A 23,981-nucleotide genomic window follows, 5' to 3' on the forward strand; every position below is an offset into this window, starting at 1 on the left:
ACACTTTTAATTTAGCTCACTAGTCTGAATTCCTCTCAAAGGGAGGGGGTGTGGCCTCACTGTGCAGGTCTCCGCCCCCTACCTCAGTATGCTGTCTGCTCTCATCTCCCCTAGCATTAGCAAAACTACAACTCCCAGCATGTCCTCACTGACAGTAGCGGGACACAATCTGACAGTGGGAGGATTTTTCCTCCAGCCGTGAGCCCTGCACTCACAGCTGTCAATCAAGGAAGTATGTCCATGACATAGGTGATGATGCATGGACACAGCAGGACTAGTATGTGTCCAAGCAGGCAGAGGGGCAGTTGTTTCACTGGCTTTTTCATTATGAAATACTGAAAATTTTCTAATGAAAGCAATTGTAAAACCTATAGGTTTTGCATGCTTTACAACATATCAAAAGTTTTTGTATCTGACAGTGCCCATTTAAGAGTTACAATATTTTCAAATAGTGTGATTTTCCTTTTGGCTTTATAAGATTGAAGAAATATTTATCTACTAAGTTTTTCTTCTCATCTGTCTTCTCCCCAAAAGGAGAACGAATCAGGTCATAGCAATAATTTTGATAAATTGGTGGCAAAACTATTTAAGGTCATGAATTAAGAAAAGGGAAAAAAAACAACACGCCTAAGAATCTCTATGACTGAACTTGTTATACAATTTTTTTTTCTATAAAGAATGCAGAGCGTTCAGATTTATAGCGCTGACAGTTATATTGCGGTATAATACAATTACATCAGTTGTATATCTTAAAGCATAGTTATAATGTTCACAGCCTTTTAAATCCTCCTTACAGTTATGGTGGCATTTATAGCCCATTGACCTTGCGGATAACATTTAATAATGTCACCATAACCTTTTAACCCTTCAGTTTCAGTGCTTTACAAATGTTCTTTCTGTGCCGGAGTTGTGAGGATGAACACTCTCGGCTCCCTAAGCTTCTTACTGTATGTATTTGTAGATGTATATATCAACTTAATTTGCATTCTTCAGCCCATAGATCATTGTGAAATCCACGTGTATTATTCTCTTCTTTCCTGGGAAAATTGATGGGTATAAATTGCACACAGCACTCAATAAAGTTGACTCTCATTGTGATCATTTTTAATTTGTCGCTTTATAGCTGCTCTCATGCCGCTCAGCGAGCGGTGCCCCAAATTAAATCTACAGGAAATATGATAGATACTTAAAGTGCAGGTTTAGGCTGTTTTATGTGTGACGTTTAATAAGTATGGCTAGACCGAGATGACCTGATATCCCCTCTGGTGGGGTTGACCAAGGTCTGCGGAAGGGATGCTCACTTGCTCTTGATGTTCATGTCATCATTTTTTTTTCATGGGATTGAAAGAGGAACTCTATGGCTAAGTTCACATATATCCGGTGTAAACCCAGCCTAAAACACAATGCAACTCATGCCACAACTAATGACAATGTGCATCAGTTGTCTCCAGTTTGTTAGCATCCGGCGTCTATAATTTCTGAATGCAAGACGGGGGAATGCAGCAATATGTGTTCCCCCGTCCGGCGTATATGTATATTTTATTACATTTATATGGATAAATGTAAACTGTTCCATTCAAAGTAATTGGTTCAGGTCTAGCATCAGTTTCCCTCCTTTGCTTTTTAGCTAGCAACTGAGGGAATTAATGACAGGCGCTGTACATATGTGGATGAGCTCTAACTTATCCCATATCCTAGACTGCATGTGAACAACGTTTTTTTTTTTCCCATTCAACATATAACTTGCTTTTTTAGAAGACGTTCCTTTTACTTGTGTCTGCCATCTTGATTGTTAAGCAGATGTCTGCAGGCAGTACTTTTCTAGTTTTGACATGATTTTTTTAAATGATGCCTTGGCTATAAGCTATAGTTATAGATATGGTCCTGAGGAAAGGCTGCAGATTGGGACCTGTGCGATAGCAAATATTTGTTGATATTTGTTGATGAGCGCTTTCCTGCACGCTACACCTGGTTCTCATGTCACAGAAAGAGGCAGGAGTGAATATTGATGAGGTAGGGGAGCTGGGACAGCCGGCTCCCCACCTCCATTCGAGATAGTAACATACATAACGAGATAGTAACATACATAAATGGAGATGTCTAACCTAAAAATGTAAGTTACCCTTCTTTTTAGAACTATTCACCCACACTATAACTCAGTATATTGGGTTTATTGTGGGTGAAATAGTTGTCAGATTCTCTTTAAAGGGGTTGTCTGAATTTTTAAGAAAAATATAGAGCCTGTTACGTTGTTAAGATTAAAAAAATACAGCATATCAGTACTCGCCTGTTTTAGCCTCCCTCCATCCAGTGCTGTGGCTCCAATCCTCCCTATCACTGTTGTTAACTTCCCTGCAGTGATGGTGAACCTGAACATCAGTGGTCTCTTACTAACTACCAGTGAGGCCACTCTGACCCTACACAGTCCCTGTTCAGCCCTTATGGTGACTTCACAGTTTGTTTAAAATCACCCATTGAAGACCACTAATGCCTTTCTGTTAGGGTGCATTCACACCACGTTTTTGCAATACAGTTCCCGTATCAGGTTTTTGATGAAAAACGGATTCCTCAAAATCTGACTAAACTGTATCAAAACGTGTGAACAAATTTCAACCCGTATACAGTTAAAAACTGTATATGGTTTGAAAAATGTTGTCCGGTTGCATCCGTTTTGTAAGAAAAAAACGTATACGTTTTTAACTTTTCACTCCATTTTGAATAAAGTTTCACTTGTTTGATATCCCAAGAAAAAAAACTGCAAAGTCAAAAACCGTATGGTGCAAACCGGATGGAACCGTATGCACATATGGTTCTGTACGGTTCCCATTGACTCCCATGTTTAAAAAAAAGAATATACGGTTTAATACAGTTTTTCACCAGGACCAAAAAACGTGGTAGACTACGGTTTTGGGTACAGGAAAAAAAACTGACAAAACCGTACAGGATACAAAACAGACACAACCTGCTGCATCATTTGGCGTACGGTTTTCAATGGAGAGTCAATGCATACGGTTTTCCGTACGGTTTTCACATTGAAAATGTATACGGGAACTGTATTGCAAAATCGTGGTGTGAATGTAGCCTTATAGCTCAGGATGATTTCATCATGGGGCCTTTATTTTAATAATATTGTTAGGCAGCCAGTTTTGTATGCTGAGGACCTGGAACTCCCATGGAATAGAGCAGTATAAATGTTACTGTAATTAACTCTTTATTATGCTTTTTTCCTCGGATTTGGTGCGCTTTATTCAATTTCAGAACAGGATGTGTGATTTTTAGAGTGATAAGTAAATAATCTGTTTTAATTTTGACCTTTTTTTGACAGTTTTTTGTGTCTAGAAAAGGCACAAAAAAAGGCGCAAGCAGGGTTTATTTGCACCTTTTTTGCGCCTTTTGTTTTACACATTTCTGCTGATTTTGAGTTGCAATCCACTGATTTTGGCAATACACATGATATGGAAGGGTTTTATGAAATGCGCCTTTTGTGAAAAGTCGCAAAAAAGGCGCAAAGCCACTGAAAAGTCTCTAAAACTACACCAGCCAAGACTTAGCTTAGCTTTTTGGTGTATGTGAAGAGAGAAATTTCAGAAAATGTGACCTGCACAACATTTATCAAATGCTCTGTGACTATTTAATAAATTTGTTGCTCCTACACATCACCAGCACACAAAATAAGGTGTAGAAAAATGCTTCACTTACACCTACAATGATAAATGCTTCACTTACACCTACAATGATAAATGCCGCCCATTGGGTTTGTAGGGTACATATTAAAGTTGTTTGTTGTTCCTTTTTTGGTGTATTGAAGATACTTTGCCAATGGAGGACTGGAGAGCATGTAATGACTAAGATTTCATTTTGGTGTAATATCCCCTCTTCCTGCAGTCATTACCTTGAAGCCTCTTTTTATAATATCATTTATTTTCTTGTTTTAGGAACTCTTGGAGTAGTTACAGAAGTCACAATAAAAATCAGACCTGTCCCAGAATATCAGAAGTATGGTTCGGTGGTGTTTCCTAACTTTGAGCGAGGTGTGGCTTGCTTAAGAGAAGTGGCAAAACAGGTGAGTGTATGTAAAATAGTTCTTAGTGTATAGATTAAAATGCCCTACTTCCTAATAACTTACTGGATGCGCGTTAAAGATTAGATCCTAGAACTACCTGAAAGGACACATGTTACCTGCACTTGGCCACTGTCTGGCTTGTACAGGAGAAAGATAGTAAGATCAGTATGTATGATTTCAGCTGCTATATCCTTTTGTTCTTAGGTAGATAAACCACTACCAGAGGTGTTTGGCAGCAGCTTTCCCCCCTCTGCTCTTTCAGAACACATGTACGCTTGACCAAGCTGAGTGTGCATTTGTATATGGGGATCAGAATAGCATTTGGCTAATCTAGAAGTCATCTGACAGCTTTGGCCATACCCATGAGTTTCTTCATTTTATATTGACAACCAGTTGTGTCTTAAAGGGGTTATCCAGGAAAAAACTTATATATATATATATATATATATATATATCAACTGGCTCCAGAAAGTTAAACAGATTTGTAAATTACTTCTATTAACAAATCTTAATCCTTTCAGTACTTATGAGCTCCTGAAGTTAAGTTTGTTCTTTTCTGTCTAAGTGCTCTCTGATGACACGTGTCTCGGGAACTGCCCAGTTTAGAAGCAAATCCCCATAGCAAACCTCTTCTAAACTGGGCGGTTCCCGAGACACGTGTCATCGGAGAACACTTAGACCGAAAAGGACACAAAATAAAAAAAAAGTTTTTTCCTGTATAACCCCTTTAACTGTGTAGGTGCACATTAGGCTGTAATTTGGCGAATTGAGTCCCATAGAAAAACAGTATATACTGACAAATGTGAGGGGTATAGTCACTTTTATACTACAGCACATTCAAATGAATCGGATTGGCAACCTCCTGGGCTGCCACAGAATTTTGAGTTGGATAAGTGCCTATGAATCTAGAGATATAACACCAGCCACAGGCAATTGATAAGAAGGAAAATGTTTCTGGAAAGAAGCAAACTTGTTTCTAATCTGATACAGTCTCTATAAAGCGTTTCTGGGTCTATATTTATGATGACACACATATGACTAATTTAATGGTAAGGACATATACACACTATGCGGTCAGGCGGCTGATGAAAAATTTAGGCAAAAAGTTAAACCTCAAAAAACTGGCCTAAAGGGGTACTCCACTCGAAAAAAAAATGTTTTAAATCAACTGGTGCCAGAAAGAAATCTCAATCCATCCAGTACTTATCAGCTGCTGTATACTACAGAGGAAGTTCTTTTCTTTTTGATACAGTTCAAAGAATAAAGCGGATGCACTCACTCAGGGATTCTTGCCAGATGAAATCTTTATTCGATTATCCATAAAACGGTATAGCGGGTAGACGCAGAGGAGCAGCCTCGCAGAAACAGCGGCAGCCCGAGGAAGTGCGCTTGGGGCGCAAGAAACAGTCTGTCGCTGCGAGGCTGCTCCTCTGCGTCTACCCGCTTATACCGTTTTATGGATAATTGAATAAAGATTTCATCTGGCAAGAATCCCTGGGTGAGTGCATCCGCTTTACTCTTTGAACTGTATGATATTCCCGGCTTATCAGATTAGCCCCACTGGTTTTGGTTGCTGGACTGGCTAGTCCTGGACGGGATCTAAGGTGGATTGCAGTGCCGGATCCACTTCATCTTGTTCTGCTGTTAGTATACGTGGCTCTTTTCTTTTTGAATTTCCTTTCTCCCTGACCACAGTGCTCTCTACTGACATCTTGGTCAATGTCAGGAACTGTCCAGAGTAGGAGCAAATCCCCATAGCAAAACTCTTTTGCTCTTGACAGTTCCTGACATGGACAGAGGTATCTGACAGAAAGGAAATTCAAAAAGAAAAGAACTTCCTCTGTAGTATACAGCAGCTGAAAAGTACTGGAAGGGTTAAGATTTTTTAATAGAAGTAATTTACAAATCTGTTTTAACTTTCAGGCACCAGTTGATTTAAAAGAAAATATGTTCCAGCGGAGTACACCTTTAAGATAAAGACTGAACAAAATATATAAAGTAATATATAAACTGTATTAGATATGTATTGCTATATGTCCTTTTTTCATGCATTGGCAGAAGTGTCTATATAATGGTTCACAAATGCACAATAAGAGGCTAGTGGAAACATTATTTCAGTGCATCCAATACATCTGTCACAAGTCTATCTACTGGTATGGTTAACTGTGCATAGTAGCTGAAGTACTGTCTAGTATTAGGCTATGTGTGCCCTATTATTAGCTTTGCTTACATGTTTGTTGCTCCTAGTTTATTCTCAATTTTACTGCACAACAGTGAGGCTTTACATTCTTTGAACTGAGCCCCGTGAAGCACCTGGGTTAAGCCATTGCTAGGCACTTTTTTTTTTTACTGCATCTGGCACCCAAAGAGAAGCAAGCTGTGCCTTTTATGGACTGTGCAAATGCCATGCTCTGGTTTTCTTTTGCTTCGAAATGGAGCCATAACCTACTTTAGTCACCAAATGTGTCAGCTGCTTTATTTTTTTGCACTCCTTTGTTTGAGATTTAGTGCAGTGATGAGACTGGTATCATTTGCTCGATATAAAGTCATGATTTTAACACTTGTATACAGTGTTTGTGTAGTACTACTGTGTATACAGTATACTGATCAGCCATAACATTATACCAGGAGATGTGAATAACACTAAGTAAATGGTATTCACCAAGAGGTGGGATATATTGACCAGCAAGTACATGAGTAGGAGGTAGAACAAATCTGGAAGTGTAGGGTTCTGAGCTACTTTGACAGGGGCCAAATTGTGATCACAACATCTCCAAAACAACAGGTCTCAGGGAATATCACGGGATGCAGTTGTTAGAAAAACCTACCAAAAGTTTTCCAAGCAAGGACATCTGGTGAACCTGCGGCAGGGTCTTGGGTGCTCAAGGACTTATTGATGCATGTAGGGAGGAAAGTCTAGACTGTCTGGTCCGATCACACAGAAGAGCTACTGTAGCCCCAGTCACTGTAAAAGTTAAAGCTTAAAGGAGATCTGCAGCGATATATAACTTGTGTTTGATTGCAGGTGGATCTGACCACTGGGACCCCCCATGATCTCCCATACGGGGACCCAGCCCTGCTGCAGCCATCCCTCCGCTGGGACCACCGCAATCTCCACGCAGCACCCAGCGTTCTGAAGGAACACGTGGCATGACATCACGAGGAGGGTGTGGTGTGACGCCATGACCACTGCCGCTGTAACACGATGTTCGATCAGAAGGCCAGGTGCTGCGTGGGGGTCCCAGTGGATAGGGGATAAGATGTCTAGCAGCGGAGTACCCCTTTAAAGACTGTGCTGGGAAACACTACCTTACAGGAAGCAAGAAGTGATGACCTGATAACAAGTGCGTTCACTTCGTTTTTGTCCTGTAATGCTGTGGTTTTAGAGAAAGCTGAATTTATTTAAAGGTGTAGTCTGGGGGAGCTGAACTTATCGGATACTTAATCCCTTTCCACAGGATAGGGTACTGTTTTTCAACAGTGTGGCTGCCTGGGCATCCTGGGAGTTGTAGTTTTGCAACAGCTGGGGGCACACTGGTTGGTCAACACTGGGATAGGGGATTAGGGTCTGATTGCTGGGGGTCCGACCCCTGGGACTCCCGCAATATTCTTTATGGGGACCTTTCTACTTACCCTTCCTCAGCACAGTCTGGCTCCCGCTTTCCTGGATGAGCGCAAGTGAAGGTCCGTTCAGCCAATCAAAGCCTGTGACAGGACATAACTGCGGCCAGTGATTGTCTGAAAGGGCCATCACTTGCATCTGTTCAGGAAAGTGAGGGGGTGGGGGGAGCGCCCTGGGGAATGTAAGTAGACGGACCCTGTACAGGAGATCGTGGGGGGTCCCGGTGGTCTGTTCATAGGTGATAAGTTAGGTTCCCTGGACAAACCTTTAAAAGTATTGTCTGTATGGATAAGACAACCCCTGTCTTTATACCCTATCAGGTATATGGCATCATAGTGGACGGTTCCCGAAGCACGGCTAGCATAGAGTGGCTCTTGCTGGTGGATTTGGCCTAGCCACCTGTCACATGGGTGATGACTATTAAACATATAATACTACACTTATCTGCAGCAGCTACATTCAGACTGTATGTTGGAAGGCAACATAGAAAAACTTGTCCACTATCCTCAGGAGAGTCAGATCGTGTGTGTGTGTGTTGGGGGTTCTGACCGCTGGGACCCCCCAGGATCTCCTGTGCGCGGCGCAGGATCTCCTCCTAAATGGAGCGTGTCGACAACCACACGAATGCACGCCCCCTCAATGCAGCTCTGTGGGAGAGGCGGAGCGATGCACTTGGCAATCTCCGGCTCCCATAGAGCTGCATGGAGGGGGCGTGTCGGCCGCCACTTCCTGCGGTGGTCAACACGCTCCATTTAGAAGGATAGCCAGGGCCGATATAGGAGTGTGACATCCATTAAAGTATATTTGTGCACCTTGGGTCACCATTGAAATAATCTGGGTTTATAGTCTTTTAAATAGATGCATAGCGGTAGGCACACAGTGTAATGAATGCCATGTCTTGTGTCTAGGTAACAGCTAAGAAATATCTGCAGCCTTCAGAGTTTATGACAAAGAGATAATTTATAGTGGGGGAAATGCTGCCCTTCCCGGACCATTAATTAAGTGGAGTGTTTAGAGAGGCGCGAGCACCGGGCTGTGGATCCGCAGGATAAAGCCCACACCGGCAGGTATTAAATTAATTTAAGGAGAGGTGCAGAAGAGTGAGTAAATAAAGTCACTGGAAGGGTTCCTAACTTGGCTTCATTGCGCCACGGCCAATAACAAAAAGATTTATGTGTTTGTTCAATGTGGATTTAAGGCTCTAAGAGTGTAGGACAGACACAGAACCGACTTGGGAACAGTTGTAAAATTGTCACCAGAGCTGAACTGTTCACAAAGTCATGCCAGCCATATAACACTCTGTGACCGGCAGCAGCGGGTGAGGCATCCTGCAGCCTTCTAGATAAGCAGCTGGTTTACTCTAGTAATATCGTGGATTAACACCCACACTGCTTACATAAACTATGTTTATTGTCCGTACACAAAGCAGAATTTACACCCAATCTAGTAGTTGGTTTTGTCTTTGTCCATTGCACAGTACGTTTTCTGTGTGACACAGACCATATTTTATAATAATCCTGGTAGAACATCCCCTGTGCATGTGTCTTACAGTATTAGGACATCATAGAGGGGGTCATTCACTCAGGACCACCATCTATCTGAATGACCACTGTGCAATACTAAACTTCCTTCCCGGACAGCTGCAGCTCCCCCCGGTTTGCCGTCATGCAAAATCTATTATAGCATCTTTCATATTAAATAGGTTGTCTGTCCTTTTAAAGGGAACCTGTCTGGCTGCCTGAACCACAAGTCATTGGGTTGGTCCTTGGTGGCTTCTCCCTGCCATCCCTGATTGATAGGTCTCTCCCTGATTGAGAGAGATCTATCTGTTATCCAGTGTCTGATCATGTGTTTTGGTGGGGGGGGGGAGGTCTGTTGGGGTTGGGGGACGACTGACCAATGAGACCCCCCAGTGAGATGGGACACCACTGCAGCTCGTGGCTGAGCGGGCCATGGCAGCCCAGACAAGTATGTCTTCCGGCTCGGTTCTGGAGATCAGTTGTGAAGTTTGTGTTGAATGTCAGCAATTTAAAAGACATTGTTTTACTTGTTGACTGTTTCCAGTTCCAAGATGCATAATTGTGTTTGCAGCTCTTGACTAGAATACAGGCTATAACCAAGGATTGGTAGAGAATCAGTAATGTAATGTATTTACAAAGTTATTCAAGTAAATAAAGTGATCCCTCAACTTACAATGGCCTCAACATACAATAGTTTCAACATACGATAGGCTTTTCTGGACCATTGTAAGTTGAAACCAGACTCGACATACAATGTACAGACAGTCCAGATCTGTGAAACGTGTCAAAGGCCGGAAGAACCGACCAATCAGAATGGGCATTCACTGGTAAAACACCTGTATTACTGAAGCGTATGCACTGACTTATGTCTGGTAGCGACCCCTAGAGTACAGGGATGTATTACATGTTCTGTACACTTTACCTGTACCAGGGTTACCTGCTCCTTTGGACGCCAGGTGGGTGCGACTCCATGTAACTTTTTTAGGACATTGCGTGTTCTGTACAGGACCCTGAAGAAGCTCCTTTCCTCTACATAAACCAGTGTTTCCCAAGCAGGGTGCCCCCAGCTGTTGCAAAGCTACAACTCCCAGCATGCCCGGACAGCCTTTGGCTGTCCGGGCATACTGGGAGTTGTAGTTTTGCAACAGCTGGAGGCTCCCTGCTTGGGAAACACTGACATAGACAGTAATTTACAGCTCCCAGCAGATCTTTCTTACTTTTATATGTAAGGATTTGCTTTATCTATATTAGTTATCTACTTATTTTTCTTTAATCCTCACTTTTTCCTATTTTTGGATGACATTTTGGGCCTTTAGAACCAATTACCAGGTTTCCATAGAGTTCTCAACATACAATGGTCGTCCTGAAACCGATTAATATTGTAACTCGAGGGACCACTGTAATGTTTTCTCTTTTTAGTAAATGAAACGTCCATTTGAAGTAGTGGTCAAAGATGTCTATTCTCCTTAAATTCAGGAGTTGCTGTTCTTAACCCCGTGTTGTGCCTAGAACATGGAGCTGCATATATTCTGAGTTTCGGGTTCTAAATCTCCTACATATAATGCAAAGAGAACAAGAAGAACTTCCCATGACTAATGTTTCTGGGAAGTAACTGATAAGCCACATAAACTATGCTGACTGAGCTGGACCCCACCGTGCATGTACTACAGAGGGGCTTATAGGAGTTGGCTATAGTATTTGTATTTCAAAAGAAAAAAGTATGATTTGATCCATTTCAGTGTGCCAGCTCTTATTGTTTCCAGTATTGGCAAAGGCTTGTATTTTTTTTTTTTATTCTTCATTTGTCTTCCATTTCTACTTAGTTGCTCTATAAACAGGGCTTTTATTTTGTGTTTTCTTTGGTAGTAACCTATGTGAAAACTGGAGCCAAACTGCATCTGTGAATGTTCAAAGCATATTTAACTTTATCTTTAAAAATAGTCCTTTCCAGGGAGGTAATGAGAGCGTGAAAGAGAAACAAGGTCTGTGCCAATAAATCAGGGGATTGTTTGGATTCATAGCGGAGACGAAAGAGAAAATGATTGTTCACCCTGAAGTATTTTATTACTCATTTTCTCCATAGTACTTGGATCAGGGTCTGCAAAACTGCAGCTTACTGAACAAAGCAGAAGGTATGTTCCTACAGTAGGCAGCCATTTTTTCCCAATACAGGAGAGTTAGCATTTTGGGGTCTATATGAAGAATTGATCTATCTGTGCGGAAATGACAATGAAATGAATACTCCTATGAAGATCCTTAACCCCTTAAGGATGCAGGACGTAAATGTACGTCCTGGTGAGGTGGTACTTAACGCACCAGGACATACATTTACGTCCTAAGCATAACCGCGGGCATCGGAGCGATGCCCGTGTCATGCGCGGCTGATCCCGGCTGCTGATCGCAGCCAGGGACCCGCCGGCAATGGCCGACGCCCGCGATCTCGCGGGCGTCCGCCATTAACCCCTCAGGTGCCGGGATCAATACAGATCCCGGCATCTGTGGCAGTTCGCGATTTAAATGAACGATCGGATCGCCCGCAGCGCTGCTGCGGGGATCCGATCATTCATAACGCCGCACCGAGGTCCCCTCTCCTTCCTCCGTGCGGCTCCCGGCGTCTCCTGCTCTGGTCTGAGATCGAGCAGACCAGAGCAGGAGATGACCGATAATACTGATCTGTTCTATACATAGAACAGATCAGTATTAGCAATCATGGTATTGCTATGAATAGTCCCCTATGGGGACTATTCAAGTGTAAAAAAAAATGTAAAAGTTAAAGTAAAAAAAAAGTGAAAAATCCCCTCCCCCAATAAAAAAGTAAAACGTCCGTTTTTTTCTATTTTACCCCCAAAAAGCGTAAAAAACATTTTTTATAGACATATTTGGTATCGCCGCGTGCGTAAATGTCCGAATTATTAAAATAAAATGTCAATGATCCCGTACGGTGAACGGCGTGAGCGAAAAAAAAATTAAAAAAAGTCCAAAATTCCTACTTTTTTAATACATTTTATAAAAAAAAAATTTATAAAAAATATATTAAAAGTTTTTTATATGCAAATGTGGTATCAAAAAAAAGTACAGATCATGGCGCAAAAAATGAGCCCCCATACCGCCACTTATACGGAAAAATAAAAAAGTTAGAGGTCATCAAAATAAAGGGATTATAAACGTACTAATTTGGTTAAAAAGTTTGTGATTTTTTTTAAGCGCAACAATAATATAAAAGTATGTAATAATGGGTATCATTTTAATCGTATTGACCCTCAGAATAAAGAACACACGTCACTTTTACCATAAATTGTACGGCGTGAAAACAAAACCTTCCAAAATTAGCAAAATTGCGTTTTTCGTTTTAATTTCCCCACAAAAATAGTGTTTTTTGGTTGCGCCATACATTTTATGATATAATGAGTGATGTCATTACAAAGGACAACTGGTCTCGCAAAAAACAAGCCCTCATACTAGTCTGTGGATGAAAATATAAGAGTTATGATTTTTAGAAGGCGAGGAGGAAAAAATGAAAAACGTAAAAATTAAATTGTCTGAGTCCTTAAGGCCAAAATGGGCTGAGTCCTTAAGGGGTTAAAGGGGTACTCCGGCCCTAAGACGTCTTATCCCCCTATCCAAAGGATAGGGAATAAGATGCCTGATCGCTGGGGACCCCCGCAATCTCTTTTATGCAGCCCCCCGCTATCATCAGCCTCCAGAGCGAACTTCGCTCGGGGTCTCATGAATCAGGATCACAGGGCCGGAGTATTGTGATGTCACGGCTCCGCCCTAATGTGACTTCACGTTCCGCCCCCTCAATGAAAGACTATGGGAGGGAGCGTGACACCTGCCACACCCCCTCCCATAGGCTTGCATTGAGGGGGCGGGCGTGACATCACATCAGGGCGGAGCTGTGACGTCACGATACTCCGGCCCTGTGATCCTGATTCATCAGACCCAAAGCGATGTTTGCTCCGGAGGCTGATGATAGCGGGGGGCTGCATGAAAGATTGCAGGGGGTCCCCAGCTGCGGGGCCCCCGCGATCAGGCATCTTATCCCCTATCATTTGGATAGGGGATAAGATGTCTTAAGGCCAGAGTACCCCTTTAATATACCAGACATTGTAGAACCTCTTAATGAAGGGACACTCTTCCTTGGTTAAGAGACTCTGTAGCAAATTTTAATATTTTTTTTTGTATTACATGCCAGATTTCCTTACTGAGAACTATTTAGACTATTAGAAGTGACTGAAGGTGCATTACTTGAGCATTCCTCCAAATTCCTGCAACATGTTTTATGGCCTCAGAACCTTTAGCAACTTCTGATATATATTTATAAAGGGGTTTTCCAGGAAAACCTTATAGTTAACCCTACAGGAAGGCATAGGGTTAACTATTGGGTTTTTCCCTCACATTTCTCACTATACATGTTAGAAAAGTATTGTTCAAACCTGATGATTTTTCTGAGGTCAGACAGTTCTGAGAAATATTGGATCCATTTAGAGGCCCATATACATTAGAATAATGTCAGACGATGATGACCATTTGTATTAGATGCACAAGTGATATTCATACTGCCATTGTCAGACAGAAAAAGGATCAGGCGTATTGTTCACCTAATCCTTTTGTTCCTAAAGAGCAGAAAAGCCACAGCCAAAAGTTTCTGGCAGCGGCCCACTGCCCTCTTTCTGCTAAGAACACACACATGCTTAGGTGAACTAAGCTTGCATGTCTATTAGGAGTTCATTAGGAATATTTGTTAGCACACCAAGCTGTTGTCCTGTTATCCACCTTTTTTTTTTTTTGCGCTCACATTGAGAATGCACGCAGGTATGACCTGGTGTAGTACCGCAATAAATGTCTTACTGGTATGGCCTTTTTAAAGGAGTTACGCCAAGATTAGAAGTAATTCCCCTTCCATAGGAAATTTGATAACTAGCTGAATAGTGGGCGTCAAACCACCAATTACAATAATGGTGGTCAGTTGTTCCCTGATTGAAAGGAGCGGGAGTGCACATGTTCAGCACCGTTCCATCCACCCTACATGGCCCCTTTAGACGTTGCAGATCACTGCACTTGACTATGTTTGGAATCATATTGACAAGGAATGGAGCAGTTGCCAACAATGTTTGTTGCCGGTTCATTTACTTGAAGGAAGATTAACCTTAGTTCTCATGATCGGTAGGGGTCCCAGCGGTCCGATTTCCACAGATCAGCTACTTATGCCCCAGCCTACGATTGCCAGCTTGTGTTATGAGTACTGTAGGGCAGAGCTTCTCAAACTTTTTATTTGTGAGGCCCCACTCAAAAGACCAAAGTGATACCTGGGCCTCACCAGATAGTCCAAGGGGATGGCGTGGCCTCACAGAAAAAACATATATTGCTTAGTCTACCTTTCCCATAAGCTCTGTATTACATATATTAAGTATAGAATTGGTCAATAATGTTGCTAAACCAGAGATTGTTGCAGCCAGGAGAAGGTCTGTGCAGCTTGTAGTCACTTTTGTAAAAACTGCTTTCTCATCTGTTCCCCACTAACAGCTATTTGGTGGGGCCCACCTCACGGTTTGATAAGCACTAGCCTGGGGGACATATCAGATACCTCTAGGTGCTACTTGCATTGTCATCTTTCTATGCTTTTAATAGGCAATACAGCGTATGATCATAGATCTGGGTGCTTTTTAATGTATTATTAAGAAGAAATTATCTTAAAGGGGTATTCCGGCTTTAAAACATCTTATCCCCTATCCAAAGGATAGGGGATAAGATGTATAATCACAGGGATCCCACCGCTGAGGACCCCCGGGGTCTCGGCTGCAGCACCCCAGACATCCGATGCACGGAGCGAACTTCGCTCCATGCCAGTTAACTGCCGATGCCATGCCACCTCAATACAAGTCTATGGGAGGGGGCGTGACGGCCGTCTGACACCATCCTTTGGATAGGGGATAAGATGTCTTAGGGCCGGAGTACTCCTTTAAGTGAAGAAACCTCTGATGTCAGACTTATGTTACAAGGTGCATACATTGACTTTTATAGTATCAGTTCACCTGCGCTCTGGTAGATTTCTTTCACATATCATTTCGTTTTGGAGACTTTGTTAAATGTCTCTCATTGATGGAGTTAAATCAATGGTTGAAGAGGACAGAGCGATCAGTAAGTTTGATGTAACCTTCTGCTTATTGGCTGTTACAAAGTGCAGCAGTGATCAAATTCTAATCCGTAAATTTGGCATATCAATGGATGGCAAAATAAATCAATTACACGCCAGGCCATCTGCCTTCCCCTGACTGATAGTTGAGGAATCACACCATACACAGTAATGCCTTGGGCCTTCCCAGTCATTCTTCTTTGTCAGTTCACTGCACATCTGTCTTACAATGTCACTGAACCTTACGTCCAAAAATGGCGGACCTTCCTGGTAAACACATGCCAAGGGTCAAACACAGACGACAATACAAGATATCAGTTTGTGGAAAATACAATTTTAGCGGCAATATAATTACAGTTACGTTTCTGTACTGAAAGCCCCATGTTAATTCTTCCCATGGGAAGGAATTCCGCAGCTGAAATATAGCAGTGATGATTGAAGCTGACCACAAGCATGAGCAATGGCTGGGTCTTCTTTCTAAAACAATGAAGTGAATATTTCCTTTGTTTTATATGGGTTTGTGTTTATAGGGTAGATCAGGTTAATTTTGCTTCCTTACTGTGTTTGCCTAGGTACAGGCACACCTTACTACTACTATTTGCATGCATTGCTTTAGGGTGAGGATTATAATCATATTACATGTAGAGCAGTTATATATGGGCCTATTATATGCAGAAGTGGAAATACCCACTATAACGTTTTTGGAGCTCATTATGGGTAAGTCCAAGAAGTGTAGGAAGCAAAGCAGCAAAAAAATACAAGAAATTACTATCCTTGATCTCAACATTCGCCGAGCTATACAATACATATGGGCAATGTATTGTTAAATCACCTCTAAATAACAAGTCTTGTTAGAGCTGCTCCTTCTCATGGCATAAAGTTGTAATTCTCCGGAACCCTGGTGCATGAACAACAAGTGCAATAATGCCTAGTGTTTATAGGAGATAACATGCATTTCGCCAGCCTGCTTAGTGGTATACGTATAAACCTCCTGAAATGACCACCCCTTTGAGAAGACCCCTGTTTATCTAGACTGCTTTTTTTCAGTGACCAATTTTCGTTTAGTTGATAGAAGCTCTAAGAGCAGACCATGCTCTTATCTGACCAAAGACCATGTGGTGCCTCATTATTGGGGCTAATAAAGAAGGAGCAGCATTTCTAGCACCAGTGAGCATCATTAGATAAAAGAAGGGAGGAGGTCAACCAAGTCATGCTGCAGTGGGGACAGAGGTCATGCTTATGAGCAGAAAAGAGAGGGATAGCAATGCTGGGGGGCCAGAATGAGGGGAGAAGCTTTGCAAGGTCCAGGAGTGAGAGGGGGAGCCATGGTGTGGAGAAGGAATACAAGGGGGTATCATGCCAGGGACCAAGAATGAGACAGGGATCAATGATGGAAACTTGAAACCATGCTGTGCACCAGAAATGTGATGGGAGAGCCATGACTGGAACAAGGAGTGAAAGTGTACCCATGCTGGGAAAAAGAAATGAAAGGGGAGCCAGGCTGGAGACCAGAAATGAAATAGGGGCAATACTTGGATCTAGGAATGAGATGGGGGGCCAAACTGTGGTCTAAAAATAAAGATGAGGATCCATGCTGAGGACTAGGAATGAGATGGCTAATATTGCTGGGGAACCAGTACTGGGAGGCTGTACCAGGCTGGGGACCAGTAATTTAGCAGATGAAAAAAAAAAGAATTTGTCTTTACTCTTCGTGTGCTTGCTGACATTATTCAACACTTTAACCAGCATACTATATTTAAATTTTTTTTTTTTGAGAGGACCACTCCAACAAATGACCACTTTTTTTTTTACATAAATCAGTCCCACCACATACTTATACCAATGTACATTTTGCTTCCTATTTGCTTTGGTAGGTGGCATCCCTGGATACTGTTGTGCTCAAAAGTTTGCATACCCTTTTGAGAATGTGTGAGCAGGCAAAACACATTTTTTATTTCTTATTGAATTAATATTAAACTGTAGGCTATAAAAGGCATTGCACAATCTTAAAACAAATTGTGGCAACAAACAAAAAATTAAATACCCCCCTTTACAAAAGTCTGCATACCTTTAGTCATAACAATGTATTGTCCCTTTAAGTATCAAAGACAGAGTGCAATCTTTTGTAATGGTTCTCTATGAGGCCAAGTTCTTGCAGGTGGTATAGCTGCCCATTCATCTTGGCAAAATGCTTTCAAGTCATTCAGTCTTTAGTCATCTTGCATGTACCTCACATTTGAGATCTCCCCAAATGTCTTGATGATACTAAGGTCAGGAGACTATGATGGCCACTTAAGAACTTTCACTTTTTCTGTTGTAACCACATAAGGGTCAACTTGGCATTGTTCTTAAGTTCATTGTCGTGTTGAAAAGTCCAAAAGAGTCCCATGTGTAGCTTTCGTGCACAAGGATACAAATTCTCAACCAGTATGTTCTGATAACATGCTGCATTCATCTTGCTTTCAATTTTCACAATATTCCCTGTGCCTTTAGGGCTCCCATGGCCGCCAAAACATCAGTGCCATCCCCCATGGTGAAGCCTGCTGGTGGCTCATTCTTTTTGCTATAGGCCTTGTTGACCCCTTTCCAAGCATACCGTTTTTATTCGTGACCATTAACTATTTTGGTGACTCCAAATTACAGTGTGCCAGAAGCTGTGAGACGTGTCAAGCTGTTGTCGGGTATACTGTAAGTGCGCTTTTTTTGTGGGATTTCTTTGTGTCCCAAACATCTTCTCCCAGTTACCTCCCCCCCCCAACACACACAACAGCACAAATTGGATATTTAACAAAAATTTGGTATTTATTGTACGCATGATAATATTGTATACCAACATAGAATAGTCATACAGTTACCAAAAACACCAGTAAAAAGTATACCGTATACTCCCTTACATATTATTACTATACTGTATATACCAAGTCCTTTACAAGTGACACATTATACCACAACACCATGACCACTACCATTACACCACATAGGGACTGGATAATACAACTATATTTTTGCATGTTACATGTAGTAACTAACTCTCAGATGTCTTCCCTTGTTGGGCTGTTTACCATTTCTTTTCAATTTGGCCCAGACCATCATAAAGGCTTTTCCCTGCCACAAATATTTAAAGGGGTACTCCAGTGGAAATCAATTTATTTCAAATCAACTGGTGCCGGAAAGTTAAACAAATTTGTAAATTACTTCTATTAAAAAAATGTATCCTTACAGTACTTATCAGCTGCTGTATACTACAGAGGAAGTTCTTTTCTCTTTGAATTTATTTTCTGTCTGACCACAGGGCTCTCTGCTGACACCTCTGTCCATGTCAGGAATTGTCCAGAGCAGGATAGGTTTGCTAGGGGGATTTGCTCCTACTCTTGACAGTTCAGCAGAGAGCACTGTGGTCAGACAGAAAAGAACAACTCAACTTCCTCCTTAGTTTACAGCAGCTGATAAGTACTGGAAAGATTTCGATTTTTTAATAGAAGTCGTTTAGAAATCTGTTTAACTTTCTGGAGCCAAAAAATGGTTTTCCACCGGAGTACCCCTTTAAGGCTCCATGTCCCAGCACTTTCCCCACCGCCATACAAACGCCCTAATATACTTATACCCGCCCCAATGTAGAAGTTAGACTCCTCACTGCCCCCATATAGTAGTAAGCCCCCCCACACACTGCATTCACATCTGTGTATTTTGCTGCAGATTATTAAACAGCAGAAAATCTGTAGCTGATTATTTAAACATTGTCCTTTTTTTGAGCGAAAGCCCCAAGTGAAGTCAAAAGAAAAGGAAAATATAAAAGAATGACTTCTCCCTCCTGTTGGATCTTCTTCTGGCTTTGGCACAAAACATAACAAAAGCTTCAGTGGCATTTTTTTTTTCCAAAAAACTTTGTTTGTGACAGCAGCCTTAGGGGAAGATTTACACGCACACATTTATTGCAGAAATATTTTGGCTGAATCCGTTCCATTAAGCTGAAAACCCTATTCTGGTTAATGGAGCAGGCATATACATCTTTACAACAAATCTGCTGCTTATGAGTAGAGATGAGCGAACTTACAGTAAATTCGATTCGTCACGAACTTCTCGGCTCGGCAGTTGATGGCTTTTCCTGCGTAAATTAGTTCAGCCTTCAGGTGCTCCGGTGGGCTGGAAAAGGTGGATACATTCCTAGGAAAGAGTCTCAGTCTCCTAGGACTGTATCCACCTTTTCCAGCCCACCGGAGCACCTGAAAGCTGAACTAATTTATGCAGGAAAAGTCATCAACTGCTGAGCCGAGAAGTTCGTGACGAATCTAATTTACTGTAAGTTCGCTCATCTCTACTTATGAGTATCCCCCAAACATTTTATTATACAGATCTGTACTGTTATATTGCAGTCAGCTATAGTGGGGGTGTTCAGAGCTCTACCTATTATCTGGGCCCTCTTCATGCTGTCCTTTCATTCATGCATTAAAGGGCGCCTCTCATCAAATAAACTTTTGATATATTTTAGATTAATGAATGTTGAATAACTTTCCAATAGCATGTTAATGAAAAATATGCTTCTTTCTATTGTATTTTTCCCGATCAGTCCTGTCAGCAAGCATTTCTGACTCATGCTGGAGAGTCCTAAACACTCAGAGCTGCCAGCCTGCTTTGTTCACAGCCAAACAGGCTGTGAACAAAGCAGGCTGGCAGCTCTGAGTGTTCTTTGTGAACAAAGCAGACTGGCAGCTCGTAGTGTTTAGGACTCCAGCATGAGTCTGAAATGCTTGCTGCCAGGACTGGTAGGGAGACCCCTAGTGGTCATTTCTTCAAAGTGGAAAATTAAATAGAAAGAAGCATATTTTTTAATAACATGCAATTGTGAAGTTATTCTGCATACATTAATCTATAAAATATCAAAAGTTTTATTTTTTTTTTATTTTTTGATGAGAGGTACCCTTTAACCTCTTAAGGACCCATGACGTATGCATACGTCATGAGTCCCGGTCCTGCGATATAACGCGGGGTCACACGGTGACCCCGCATCATATCGCGGCGGGCCCGGCGTCATAGTGAAGCCGGGACCCGCCTCTAATAGCGCGCGGCACTGATCGCTGTGCCGCGCGCTATTAACCCTTTAGCCGCGCGCTCAAAGCTGAGCCGCGAGGCTAAAAACGAAAGTAAAAGTGCCCGGCTAGCTCAGGGAGCTGTTCGGGATCGCCGCGGTATAATCGCGGCATCCCGAACAGCTGTAGCACAGGAGGAGGTCTTCTTACCTTCTCCTGCGCTGTCCGATCGCCGAATGAATGCTTCAAGCCTGAGATCCAGGCTTGAGCATTCAATCGCCGAAAACACTGATACTTTCCTATGGAGATGGATCAATCAGTGTAAAAGATCAGTTAATGCAATGTTATAGCCCCCCCTATAGGAGCTAAAATATTGCATAAGAAAAGTGTAAAAAAATCATTAACCCTTTCAATTATCCCTTCCCCTAATAAAAGTTTGAATCACCCGGCATTTCCAAAAAAAAAAAAAAAAAAACATTATGTAAATAATAATAAAAATAAACATATGTGGTATCGCCACGTGCGAAAATGTCCGATTTATAAAAATATACCACTTTTTAAACCGCTCGTTCAATGGCGTACGCGCAAAAAAATTGAATAAAGTGATCAAAAACGTCTGATCAGAACAAAAATGGTACCGCAAAAAATGAGTCCTCAAAGCGCCCTGAACACAGAAAAATAAAAAAGTTATAGGGGTCAAAAGATGACCATTTTAAACGTATAAATTTTCCTGCATGTATTCATGATTTTTTTTCGGAAGTGATACAAATTCAAACCTATACAAGTAGGGTATCATTTTAACCGTATGGACCTACAGAATAAAGATAAGGTATCATTTTTGACAAAAAATGTACTGCGTAAAAATAGAAGCCCCCCAAACTTACAAAATAGTGTTTTTTCATCAATTTTGTCGCACATTGATTTTTTTTTTCCCGTTTCACCGTAGATTTTTGGGTAAAATGACTAATGTCATTACAAAGTAGAATTAGTGACGCAAAAATTAAGCCATTATATATAATTTTAGGTGAAAATTTTTAAGAGTTATGTTTTATTAAAGTTAAGGAGGAAAAATTGAAAATGAAAAAACGGAAAAAGCCCGGGTCCTTAAGGGGTTAATAAACTCACTACTTCATGGCCTGTTAATAAAGTTCAATTAAATAATCTTGACTGTCTGTTCAGTCTACTTTGTCGCCAACTGCAAATGTTATTTACAACGAAAAACAAAAGCTGTAATATTACTGGTGGGATTTCTCACAGAATGATGGACAGTTTTGTGATCTCTTTTTTCCCTATGAGACATAAGAAAGTATAGCACTTATAATATTCAATACCAGCCCCTATTACTGCAAGAATGTGGAATAAAAGGCTGATTTCAAACCAAAATGGGAGAAAGGGGCGTATCGGCGGATGATTAATTGCCTGGACGTTGATTGCAGATAAACGTTTCTTCCCACCGTTGTTCCCAAACCGCTCTGACAGTGATGAATGGCCCAGGGGCTATAATGAAAGAACAGCTTTGATAGTGCTGATAAACATGTATTTGCTTTATATCTTAAAAATATAAAGCACAGACCAAAAGAACCAGTTAGTTTTCCGCTTATATGGCGCTCACTTTCCTTAGATCCTTTTGGATTGAAGATAAATTTAGTTTTGGGGATCTTGATTTCTACCATACAAAAAAAAAAAAAAAAAAAGCAAAAAAATAAAAACTGGAGGCATGTATTGAGGAGTTTATTTATTAAATAATTAATATATTTGTTTATTTTTATATAATTTTTTTGACCTTTTGTACATTCGCAGCAACATCATTTGGCTTTTGATACCTGAACTTTGATGGTTGTACCAGCTTGTGCACTGCATGGGAGATTTAGTTCAGTGTCTGGGCAGCTAGAAGATAAAGGAACAAAGCAGCTTCATGCTAATAGTACAGTGGTCCCTCAAGTTACAATATTAATTGCTTCCAGGACGACCATTGTATGTTGAAACCATTGTATGTTGAGACCAGAACTCTATGGAAACCTGGTAATTGGTTCTAAAGGCACCAAAATGTCATCCAAAAATAGGAAAAAAGTGAGAATTAAAGATAAATAAGTAGATAACTAATACAGATAAAGCAAATCCTTACATATAAAAGTAAGAAAGAGCTGCTGTGAGCTGTAAATCACTGTCTATGTCAGTGTTTCCCAATCAGGGAGCCTCCAGCTGTTGCAAAACTACAACTCCCAGCATGCCCGGACAGCCAACGGCTGTCCGGGCATGCTGGGAGTTGTAGTTTTGCAACAGCTGGGGCCACCCTGCTTGGGAAACACTGGTCTATGTAGAGGACAGGAGCTTCTTCAGGGTCCTGTACAGTACACAGTGTCCTAAAAAGTAATGGAGTCACCCTCACCTGGTGTCCAAAGGAGCAGCTAACCCTGGTACAGGTAAAGTGTACAGAACATGTAATACCTCCCTGTACTGTAGGGGGCGCTACTAGACACTCTCAGTGCATACGCTTCAGTAATACAGGTAAAGAGTACAGAACATGTAATACCTCCCTGTACTGTAGGGGGTGCTACCAGACACCAGTCAGTGCATACGCTTCAGTAATACAGGGGTTTTGCCAGTGAATGCCCATTCTGATTGGTTGGTTCTTCCGGCCATTGACAGGTATCACAGATCTGGACTGTCTGTACATTTTATGTTGAGTCTGGTTTCAACTTACGATGGTCCAGAAAAGACCATTGTATGTTGAAACTATTGTATGTTGAGACCATTTGTAAGTTGAGGGATCACAGTACAGTACATGACCGCACAACTATTGCATCACATGGGCAATACCTCTTATCTGTGTCGTTTTCATGGAGGGCGTTATTTAGCATATTTTAATTGAAAGTGTCCAAGATTTGTTCAGTTGAAAAGGGTTGAGCTGCAGTACCACTTGCTGCCCATGGACAATAGTGGCACTATTTATAAAGAAAACAAAGCAAAGCTTAAAAAATAAATAAATAAACAAAACAACCAAACAAAGCAAAAAATCTTTTAGGAATACCATAACATGGAATTGTTAATTGGCCGTGTTGGATCAGTGACGGAAGGCAGTTCCCACTTGATGGCGTACATGCATGCTGCACAGACGCAACATGTGGGCCCCTGTGGATTCCAGCACAATAACAGTCCCAGTTCTGTAGTAATAACCAGGATCATAAAAAAACAGTGGCCCTGACAAAAGAGATCATGTAACCAAGCTACCGAGTCTTCCTAGAGCCCATTTTGAATGTTTTTTTTTGAGTCTTATTTACTTTATAGATTTTCTAAAAACGTATGTTTTATCACTTCCACCTGATCTGCAACCATAACTTTTTGCTGCACCCTATGCACAGGATACAGAATAACCAGTTTATTGGTGTGGGTCTAAGAGGTCAAGTAGAGGTTGGCACTGCAGATAAGCTTTGGTGCCCGAGGACCAGGTAAATGTAATGTAAAGAAGAAAGGGTCCCCGCACTAAAAATTTGTTATTCAGGAAAAAACTTTTTTTATAGATCACCTGGCTCCAGAAAGTTAAACAGATTTGTAAACTACTTCTATTAAAAAATCGTAATCCTTTCAGTACTTATGAGCTTCTAAAGTGAAG

At 41.4% G+C, this 23,981-nt stretch overlaps 1 protein-coding gene across 2 annotated transcripts in view; it reads left to right on the forward strand.

Annotated features, from left to right (window-relative positions):
* The window catches only part of AGPS (alkylglycerone phosphate synthase), a 269,903-nt gene that overhangs the window by 139,581 nt on the left and 106,341 nt on the right, over positions 1 to 23,981 (forward strand). For both annotated transcript variants that reach the window (XM_056534693.1, XM_056534694.1), the window contains exon 11: positions 3,936 to 4,063. In XM_056534693.1, coding sequence (XP_056390668.1) covers positions 3,936 to 4,063 — 128 coding nt within the window. The remainder of the gene's footprint in view (positions 1 to 3,935; positions 4,064 to 23,981) is intronic.

The sequence above is a fragment of the Hyla sarda genome, chromosome 8 (genome assembly GCF_029499605.1).
Source record: "Hyla sarda isolate aHylSar1 chromosome 8, aHylSar1.hap1, whole genome shotgun sequence".
NCBI lineage: Eukaryota > Metazoa > Chordata > Amphibia > Anura > Hylidae > Hyla > Hyla sarda.